The 11024-nt window shown below is 35.3% G+C and overlaps 2 protein-coding genes across 2 annotated transcripts; one reads left to right on the forward strand and one right to left on the reverse strand.

Moving 5' to 3' along the window:
* Positions 1-91: 91 nt before the first annotated feature.
* On the forward strand, positions 92-6353 carry LOAG_09141 (RhoGAP domain-containing protein). The gene is made up of 15 exons (XM_003144669.2): positions 92-590; positions 862-1040; positions 1437-1621; positions 1985-2193; positions 2428-2608; positions 2976-3165; positions 3518-3747; positions 4000-4099; positions 4217-4347; positions 4568-4653; positions 4838-5102; positions 5217-5380; positions 5547-5675; positions 5823-6002; positions 6134-6353. The coding sequence occupies exons 1-15, from the start codon at positions 160-162 to the stop codon at positions 6255-6257; spliced, it is 2784 nt and encodes a 927-aa protein (XP_003144717.2). The 5' UTR covers positions 92-159; the 3' UTR covers positions 6258-6353.
* A 1184-nt stretch (positions 6354-7537) lies between these two features.
* Positions 7538-9692, reverse strand: LOAG_09142 (hypothetical protein; the record flags this gene model as incomplete). The annotated part of the gene is made up of 2 exons (XM_003144670.1): positions 7538-7837; positions 8727-9692. 2 exons carry the CDS (start codon positions 9690-9692, stop codon positions 7538-7540), a joined length of 1266 nt encoding a protein of 421 aa, XP_003144718.1.
* Between the last annotated feature and the right edge of the window lie 1332 nt (positions 9693-11024).

The following is an 11024-nucleotide window of genomic DNA, read 5'->3' on the forward strand; positions in this document are numbered from 1 at the left end:
ACGTTTGCCGTGTTGCAACCAACCACGCGGCAACAACAACAACAACAACAACAACAACAACAACGACAACAACAACAACGACAACAACAACAACAACAACAACAACAACAACAACAACGACAACGGCAACGGCAACAACAACAACAACAACAGCAGCAAATGATGTCTGACTCTGAGACGGGATCTCCACAGTACAACAACTTGTCCTCACCATCCTCCCAAATCCGAACACGTTTTTTGGGTGCTAGTAATCGACGTATGGGTATGGTACTTGATTCTTCCGGATCATCTGCTGTTGTCACCAGTCATCAACGTCAAGAAACGTCATGTCGTAACAAAGCACGCAACATGTCCTGCGATCCGGCATTTATACGTGGATTATCACATCACGATTCCAAAACACGAATTTACGATCGAGTAGCCCAGGATTTGTGCTCTGATAACATTGAATATGTTAGTCCAAAGCATGGATCCGTTGATTTGGTAGCAACGACATATTATGACAGACGTTCTGGAATGGTGCGTAATGAAAGACCATCCTCATCACAGCGCTGTTATGTCAACAACACAAGCTTCTCTTCATTAATAAGGTTTTTATTCTGATTTTGTTTAAATCCCAAATGTTAGTCTTTAAATGTTTATTTCCTTCTGCCAATTGATACTATGCAGTAAATAAACTATTCCGGATACTATGGGAGGTTTTAAGGACTCCTGCAGTGATTGCGAATTATAGAATTCAGCAAATATTTATTATTTTTAGGTCATCTTTTGAAAATTGTGGAAATTTCTTGAAGTTATCTTTTGTAGGCAATGCAAGATGTCTTCCTTATGCGCATACTTTGAAAAGTGTACAAATTTTAGAAGCGGTATGCAGTTTTCGGGTGATGTTCTTTCTGATAGTTCATTGGACTATGATGAACTAAGGGTTCTTCCTGGACACAATATTGAGTGTGATCACGGTCGAGGTGTAGCACCGGAACAATCGCGTTCCAGACTAGTCGTCAATGCCGATGGTTATTATGAACATATTCCATCAGATGGTTGGTTCTTTCCTTCACTATTTCACTATTTGTTTACTTGTTTACCTTATATCATTCAAATGTTAATTCATTTCACATCATTTCTCCCCATTTCCTTCATCCTTATTTTCAAATCCTGAAAATTTTGATGAGTTAAAATTCTTAATGTTCTGCCTTCTCTTATTATTCGTCATTCGTCACTAATTCATTTTAATAATTTGTCCGTATTGATGTGCAACACATTACATGACAGGTCTTATTCATAAAATATTAGTCAAATTTTTAAATCAAATGTGTGAGATAGAAACTAAATGTAGCTGGAAAGCCGAACTTATGCAATAGTTACCGATTTTAAATTGCAAAAAAAGCCATCGATAACTTCAGTCATTCAGAAAAATAATAAAGATAATATCATAGATATTCACAATACCTCGCTTGAACTAACGACGTTCTCGTCGAATCTTGATGATTCAATTACTGGTGGTGTTGCTGGTTCCAGTATTTCGGGATTGTCAGTACCTGTTGCTACATGTCATCGTACTGTATCACCAGAATCATCCTCCTCGAATACAAGTATCTCTAATCATCCTAATCGTTTAAAGGTTAATCTTTATTGTATCATGGAGAAGGAAATGGAGGGATAGAGATTACGATTTTTTGATAAAGATTGGTGGATTTTGGCGATTGCTTTTTTCATTTTGTGTTGGTTTTTCCAAACAGATGAATTTCGAGAGATTTTTATAGGATTTAATGTTTCGACCTTATTTTGAGGCTGCAATTTCTTCAGTATATATTTTGAGGAAAGTTTTTAAAAGGAACAAACAACGGAACTTTTCTCTATGGCAACTCTTAAAATTTCTTCATTCTCATTACATCATCTCTTTGCTTTGATTTTTGGTGGAAAAATAATATTTTCACCAAATTTATAACCGCAAATAATTATTTATGTTTTGACAATATTTCAGGCAGAAATTGATGGCCCAGGTGGGAAAAGGCTTGGATGCGGTAGCGGTTCTTCATCATTTAGCGCCGTCAGGAGTATGTCAGCGCAAAGATCACATTCCAGTTTGGAGAGTAGTGGGAATGACGACGAACTAATAACGCGGCAACATAGGTCAGGTGCTGGTGAACGACGTGATTCTGGTGTTGGCTCAAGTCTTTCGAGATCACCCAGGTTGGCTAATGATTTCACCTTATCTTTCTCTTATTTTGTTTCGCCATGAAGAGTGCCACAGTAGCAATAAAATTAAGCTTGGATCTTGCATTTGAATTCTGAAATTTTAAATTGCATTCATAACAGACTAAATTGTAAACGCGAAAATGGAATATATAGTTTAAATATTTGAATTGAGCAGTTTCGGGATGATAGAATGTATCAAACTTTCTGCAATGAAATTTCTCCATTTAGTGGACCAACAACACAACGACAGCGTAACTCATTGCTGTTCACGGCATTACATAATCGAGAAGTGAAATCGAAGCACTTGTCATCCAGTCCGTTGAATGTTTTTCATACTGATTACAATGAAACATTCATTAGTGACGTTAATTTGGCGCACTGTATGGATGCCCTGAGCGTAAGTGAAATGGTTAGTTAAACGTTGATTTGTCTTAAAGTCTTATCATCTTTCATTTAATATTTATTTGCTTGTATACTTTCTCATTTTTTAATTTTTATACCTGTTTGACTATTACATCTTAATAATTTCATATTTTTTTTACTCATTCATCCTCTTCCTCATTTCACTTTTATTAATTTCATTCCTGAACTCTTTTTCTCAACTCTTTTGTTGATTTTATTCTCATCTGCTTTACTTACTGTACCTAATGTTTGCTTTTATTTTATTTGTCACATCAATTTTTTTGTCAATTCAGAGCTCAGGAAGGAAACTGATAAAAGTGATTTTTTTGTCAATTTTTTTGTCTTTTTAATTAATCGGACTTTTTTTTCCTCAGCAACAAATACGAAAGTTGGCGTTTCTTAAACTATCAGTGATGATCGAAACATATGCTGGAAGCGGTATTAGGATTGGTGTTGCTGCCGATAGTAATGGTAGTGGGAGAGTAAGCAAAAGTTGGGCGGTACATAAATTTATTAGACGAATGCGCAACAATGACATCATTAATAGCAACAGTAAACATGGAAGTAAGTTCGGTGTTTTTGTTTAATGAACAACCTATGGATTGGTATGTGTAAATAGTTCCAAAACATGGTGACATGCGTCTTGAAACTTCTGTATGGCCAAAGACACCATTTGCAACACCATTTGTTGGGCGATAAGTTTGCAGCAAGCGAACTTTTAATGACTTGTAGAGAACTTTGAAATGGTCAGACAGTTATGAAATAATGGATCCGGAATGTAAATGTCTGAGGTTTGAGGTATTTGCTAATAAAAGAAATTCGAAGTACAATTTCTAATGAAGGTTCCTGTGTTGACTGTTTCTTTGTTTCTCTATTGCCATTGGTTGAATGACTTCGAGGGACTTTCTATTTTCAGCAGAACTTTCAACCTTCGGTTTACCGTTGGCAATCATCCAAAGTCGTTCTGGTTTCGCACTGCCTCGATTTATCTTGGAAATGATGCACTTTTTGCGTATCGCAGCTCCAGATACCGTTGGGATATTCCGAAAAAGTGGTGTTCGTTCACGAATTACCGAATTGCGAATGCTCTGTGATGTGGCTCCAGAAGCGGAGGTTTTTACAGATGGGAAACTTGACCCATCCCAGGTACTTTAACACTCCTCTCACATGGCTTAAAGTTATTTCGAAAGAATTAAGCAAGCGACAATTGACTAAGTTCATAGCAATTCATCTATTAATCTTTTTTGGATCGATCAATCTCTCGTGCCTAAAAAAACTTCGATTTTATTTCCTTTGTGGAATAAACTCAAAGAAATTTCATAATTTATCGTATTTGGATTTTATTATTTCTTTCGATATCATTTTATTTCGTGTATATCCGCTTTGGCATCATTTGAGGTTCACGATATAGCTGATCTTTTAAAACAGTACTTCCGTGAATTGCCAGAACCTTTGATGACCGCCAAATATTCGGAAACATTCGCTAAGATTTTCATACGTACGTTGTAGCATTTGTTAAATATTCCCACATTTCGATTTGTAAATTTTATTATTCATTTGCTTCCTTTGTACAAAATTCATGATTATTATCCACCCACCTAATGCTCCTTTATAGATATTCCGGTGGAAATGCGTATGGAAGCTCTTCAACACGCTGTTTTGTTGTTGCCCGATGAGCATCGGGAAGCGTTACAAACTGTGCTTTATTTTCTTCATGATATAGCTAAACATTCTGCAACTAATAGTGTGAGTTCCCCTTCCTACGGTTTTTGTTAACTGTCGATTTCCATTTCCGTATGGTCACTCTATTTCGTCGCAGAATTGCTTCCTTTTCCACCATTTAGTCTTTCATATTCTCTTTTTTCAAAAGTTTTGATCGAAGTGATAAAAAATCTGAACATTATTCAAATTTTATGTTAAATTTTCCAAGTCATTTTGCTCAATTTATGCAACATTTTGTTTTCAGATGACGCCGCAAAATCTCGCTGTATGTTTTACACCATCATTATTTCAATTATGTGGCTCACGCTTGAATAATATCAGTCCGACAAGGTTAGCATCTTTATGCAACCTTTTTGACAGAAAGATGAAACATAAGGAAAATGGTATAATCACGTGCCACGTAATCGTATCGTTTCCTTTATGCCCCACCTTCCTTGATATCCTTAGGTAATGGCTAGCAGATAGCAGGAATTCATTCTTGAATGTTAATTTTTACAAAAAATCTTCTGTTTAGACGTCACAAAACAATTGGAGCGGCAGGATTACCAACAGAGCGTGAAATTAAGGAATCACGGGCTGCACAAGAATGTCTGGTGCAAATGATCGAACACTGTACCAAAGTCTTCATTGTCCCAGCTAGCCCCGGATTTGAGCGTAACAGAGGTAACGAAAATTGCAAAGGCATTGAACCGGATGCACCATTTCTCACCGAATTGGGTTTATCCCAAGATGGAAATTACAAGACATACCTGTTGCAAAAAGCGAGAGAGCTGTTAAAGGTAAGCAGTTGACATTTTGATCTTCAGTTTATTTAAATTTCAAATATCTAAATTCCTTTCAAAATACCATATAAAATCAACCGTCGAAATTTTAACGTCTTATGTATTCTTCAGGAACATCGGGATCGATGGAAAGGTTGGATTGTTGAGGGTGCAGTGAATGGTGTTGAAATTTCGACTAAAAAATCAACCGATGGTCATCCATTGCGGTTCTTCCGCATTTGGGTTGATATCGAAGCACCGCCCAAAGAAATCCTCACTAGGATTGTTCGAGAAAGGTAGTTTTCACTTTTAGTTTGTCAATTTTGACAATTAATAAAGAATTTTTGGCTAGTACGAAGAAAGTACTAATAGGGCTGATTGAAGAAAGGAATAATATTACTGACGGGTTAGTTTAATATATAATAATCTGTTGTATATTACGGTAATTGTCTTTAAATTTAGGAATGTTTGGGATCCTCAAACAATCAACTGGAGAACAGTGGCAATACTGAACGCCGAAAATTGTGACGTTTTCCAGTATGTTATTAATGATACACCATCACATCCTACTCGTGACGCTACAGTGGTCAGGTACGTCCAACTATAATGTACAAAAAAGATTCTGCTTTTTGTTGATGCGTGACTGTAAACGAAAAAAATTGCAATTGATTGCAGGACATAAATACGTATACAATCTTTTTCGTGGTGGGAATTTAATTTAATTTCCAAGTGTTTCAGGTTGTGGCGTACGGATATAAAAGAATTGCGTGGCGGTTGTTTTCTGATAGAACGTTCAGTACATTCCAGTGAAACACAAATGTTGGGTGGTCTTTCTGTTGCTGTACTCTCATCAGAATTCCTCGTTGAACCGATAGCTGGTCGTTCCCGTGTTACCTATATCACGAGGACTGATTTAAGGTATAGCGAAATGCTTATTCTATTTGATTGTTTGTTTTATTGCATATTTCTGTGTTTTTCGTACTCTTTTCGTCAAGTTAATTCTTTTCTATTTCAGTTGCAAAATTTTATCTTTTATGATTTAACTTCAGAGGACGAAGTAATGTTTGGTACAGTAAAGTATATGGACAGCTTATTGCTCGACAACTTTCACGACTGCGTGATTCATTCAAACAGTTCATACGTGTCGATGATGGCCCTGAAACGAAAGTTTGATCCAGAATTTTATCCTTAGGTGCTATTTGTACACACTTTAGTAAATCCCTCCACTGATTTATTTCTGTTAACGTCGTCTTATTATATGGATCTGTACTAGTAGGTAGAAATTAATTTCGACACTTTTCCAATACACAGATTCAGTCATCTGACTACACTTCTTGTTTGGTAAATTGTTGTTATTATAATGTTCAGTGTTTTCATTTCATTACTAAATGCACTCCAATTCATGGTATTTGTTACTTAGTTCACTTATAAATGTTTCATTTCTCTTACACTGTCATATGAAATTTATTCTATTACAACTGCTAACGATCGTTTCGACGTCCAATGTCAAGTTAATCAGTGCTGCCAGTTGTTTATACTGCTAAGAGATTCTGTTTGTAATTCTGTTTTATACGATTATAACTTATTCCTCTCTCGAAACAACAAATGCGCGCTCATTTGGTTGAGGATCTTCCCTCAAAAGCCATGCTATGCGATTTACAAGATGATGATTTTCACACTCTTTTAAAATTTGGATATTAGATCCTTTCTAACAAGCTTACAAGACTTCCACTGAAATTCCTACATCCTTCATTCACTCCCGTTCAGAATTTTCACTTTCATAAGCTTTCTCGCTTATCATAATTGAGTGTTTTTTTTTTCGAGAACTGTCTATGTCTATTTTTTTCAATGGTGCATTTGAGAAAAAATTCCTTCATTTCGCGCTCCCTACTGCTGCATTTGTTTTATGTAAATTTGTTGCCATGTTGTCTCAAAAAATATTGATAGGTAAATTCTGAACTATCACTGTTATCAGGGTATCAGTCTGTCATCCTTTTTGGAATTAGCTGAAGGATTTGCACCTTGTTTTGCAGAAATCAGTGCTTTTTGTCTTAAAATTAGTCCCAGATTTGATTTCTAAATCTGAATTCTATTCCTATTTCATGCACTTTGAATTTGCGGGCTTCAATTAATTGATAAAATCAATAATTTCAATCTGAAATCTCGAATGTTCTAGAAATTTTACTTTTTGAAGAACTACTGAACATTCCATTTTATTGTCGGGGCAAAATATTTGTATCAAAATTAATAGGTTGCAATTAAAATGGATATTAGAGCATTTTTTTTTCGGTTGTGATTTCTCCAGGATTGCCGTCTTGACATGTTTGTCAATCTGATGACTTAGATGACCGGCACGTAGGTCAAGTTTACATATGAAATTAGAAGTTAGACATCTAGCCAAGTGTAAGAAATATCCCTATTGTTATCACATTTATATAATGTGAGATTTATCATCAAGGAACGAGTAGGTAGGTTGGTATGCCAAAGGAATGCATCTGTTCCCAATTCAGATTTCTCCAAGACGGAAAATAAGTAATCAATGCACGAAAGCTTTGCATAAGCAACGTTTCTGGATTTCTGGAAAGCAGTAGGAACGAATCGACTTGTGCTTGATTAGCCATTTGCAACATTTTTTTCCGAAGCATAACCACAGTACCGTTGCAAGTGACATCCAGTGTTAGTTCATCAAATTTACATCTAGGAAGCCAATTCAAACGATACCACGTTAATGTTTGCATCTCCACAACACAAATCTGCAACGAAATTTCTGAATTCATCATTATCATTTATTCTTTGTAATATTAAACCGGGAAAAGTTAGACTTAAACGGATGATATCAATCGATTGTTGAAAAGCAAGACTTCCCCGAGATCAGTACAACTCCATTTTTTCTGAGGAATTTGATACTTGCTTTTAAAACGGTCGACAAATTCCATCTACCGATTTTAGCAAGTCTGGATTGAGATTTTAGTCCAGTTTACTTCGGTAAGCTTGTAGATTAGCAAAAAAAAGTTGAATTGGAATGCCAAAATTTTCAGCGATGATTTTCGTAACGTGGAAATTACAGATGCCACTACTACTAGCAATTTTATAAATATTTTTTGGTAAATCACAGAACTATTTTTCTGGCAGTAATGAAAGTGATGTAGGAAACAAAGATGGGAATAGTGCTTCCAAGAAGTTATAGGAGCTTTTATCAGTTTTCGATTTCTTGAAGTTAAGATGCTAATCCATCAACAACGAAGTTTTAAATTTCCACTGATAAAGTTGCAACCAGAATTAGATGTTAGATACGAATGGAAAAAGAGATCTTAAAATATTCAAAATGAGATCAAAAATGAATATAACATCTTGAAAAAGACGAGAAGAAATTAATAATTGTTTTTAGATCCTTTAAGGTCAGGATATTAGCAAGCAAGATTTCAGATAGTTAGAGTCTTCTTCCTAAGAACTGAATGACATTACCGATGGGATCATAACTTTCTTCTTGCACCCTTTCTCGCTGCATATACCATTAAAATTTCTTAGTTACTTTTCTTTCAAATATTTCAGAACCAAAACGAACATCCCATGAAAGCAATGACAAAAACTGACGCTCGTATGAACGTTAAGGATGGAAATAAATGGTAAACATGTAAGCACCTCACAACGAGCAGTATCCTGATTAAGGGTATCGTAGGGTTCTACAAACTCCGCTATTATCCATAGCCATCCATCTCGTCCCACGTGTTTCACGCGTCTGATAAGCGTAGTGAGACCTGTCACTTGCGGTGGTGTTGCATCCTGTGGTAGTCCTTGTTCTAATTGTTGCTGAACAGCTGGTAAACTGCTCTCAATAATGCCTGTTGCTTTTGTTCGTACAATCTCCAGTTCACCAGTATGCAAATTGGCCCGAACTAAACGGCCTGTTAAATACTTCATTTCTGCATAGGTTGTTATTGAGGCACTTTCAAATAAATACATATAGTTACCGTCAACCCAGGGTTGACCGCAAAAACGCAAGCCAGACATGCGTGCAGTGAGGATGACAGACCGCATTGGTGTATCCAAACCAATCTGAGCCACGTAAAAATTTCGGACTTGATCATGCTGGGACATGAAAATGATGCCTCGTTCAGAAGAGGCTCTTGCGGAACTCCAGAAGTGTGAGTTGTTGTTCAGTTGATAAAAGAGGGTTTTTCGAATTCGGATTAGTTCCTGAGAATGATCAAATCGAACTGCATAGACGTGGAAGCATCCGGAACTGCAACATACCAGTATTCCTTCCAAATAGTCGATCTCATATAGATGTTTCATCTGTAAAGAAGGTGGAAAGTTGATGACTGAGTAGCGTCGTGCTACTCCTCGATGTAAATCCCATACATAGAGTTGAGACCGCAATTCCGTGGGATCCTCACCGATGACATATACATATCGTGCGTCTGTGCTCACCGAGTAATGATAAGTTATGCTTGGATAAATTAAATTCTCGATTCTCTCATCCGCTAATGGGAAAATTTTTCGTGCTGTACAACGGATAGTCCCATTATTTTGCTTATTTTCGTTTTTTCTAGCCATATCATTGTTGACAGAATTATGACCATTGTTCCCCAGTGCCGAGTCAATCATTTCGTTCAGATTCGAAAGCTAACTTGATTCCTTGCTCTAAAGATTAATAGCTTATCCAATACAGTTTACGGTGTGAGATTTAAATTTATCTGCTGGAATTGATGAATTCATCCATCTGTGTCAAACAGACAGATGATACTGCTTTTAGAGTAATACAAATATTGTTATCAACTTCCTTTACACATAAGTTCAAGTTGATTTTGGAAATTTGAAAATGTCTGTTGGAATGATCTCCATGGACATCTCAAAACAGTTCACAGTGAACATCTTGACCTAGTACAATTCTGAAGGCATTTCATGCCAGCAACTGTTCATGAATAACTTACTATTGGTGTAAGTTGATTGAACTTGCGTGCATTGCCTAAAATTTAATAAGACACTGCCACTTTATATACCGATTGTATTAAATTAAAATGATTCAGTATGTTCTGCGACATTTCTTTTATAATCGATTCTTTCGGAAAAATGGAAGAAACACGAAAAGTGTCATGCAATTTTTAAGGGAAAATTTGATTCACTACTTAAGGAAACTCTTTCATAACAACAATTCATTTTAGCTTATTTACTTTGTATTTTACGGTCGCACTTTCGTTAAGGTTATTTATTAACCTCTGTGATTTAAATCTTTTCATCGATCTCTTATTGATATAAAATAAGGACAGATAAGGAAAGATGTAAGATTTCCATCGGCCGATGATCTATTTTCTTCAGTTTTTTTTCACTAATCTGATTTTCTTGGCTTATTTTTGGAAATTTTCTCCTAAAACTATACAAAGAAATAAATTGTAGATCGAATGGATATTACTAAAAATGGATTCGTGGCAGTTACAGCAATTATTGGCGGCATAATAACCATTGCACTTTCAAACATTTTATACTGTGCCAGAAGACAAAGCGCTAGAAATAGAAAAGGTTTAGTAAATAACTATTGAAATCATTAAAATCTAATTGTAAAATAAATTTAGTATTGAAGAAAAATGGTTATCAAACGATCAGCAATTTCCCTGCGACAACATAGCTGAAACATCCACATTGTCCAAATGTCAAGATGGACTAAATTTGAATTGGAAAAATTCAGGCCAAAGCATGGACACTTCAAGAGAGAAGGTTTTTTTGGCTGGTCATTATTTTTGCAAATTATCATTCTAATCAATCTAAATGTTGTGATTTCATTTTCAAGTCTTATCATTTTCATTACTGTTATTTATTATCATTATTTATTATTATTATTATTATTATTATTATTATTATTATTAATTATTATTATTATTAATTATTATTATTATTATTATTATTATTATTATTATTATTATTATTATTATTATTATTATT

The sequence above is a fragment of the Loa loa genome, assembly GCF_000183805.2.
Source record: "Loa loa unplaced genomic scaffold supercont3.34, whole genome shotgun sequence".
NCBI classification, from domain to species: Eukaryota; Metazoa; Nematoda; class Chromadorea; order Rhabditida; family Onchocercidae; genus Loa; species Loa loa.

What these genes read in the sequence shown, in the direction of transcription:
- LOAG_09141 (XM_003144669.2), top strand. Translation starts at nt 160, where the DNA reads ATGATGTCTGACTCTGAGACGGGATCTCCACAGTACAACAACTTGTCC. An exon ending in ATCATCCTAATCGTTTAAAG is followed by an intron (nt 1,622 to 1,984) that starts GTTAATCTTTAT and finishes ACAATATTTCAG; the next exon opens with GCAGAAATTGATGGCCCAGG. An exon ending in ATTCGCTAAGATTTTCATAC is followed by an intron (nt 4,100 to 4,216) that starts GTACGTTGTAGC and finishes GCTCCTTTATAG; the next exon opens with ATATTCCGGTGGAAATGCGT.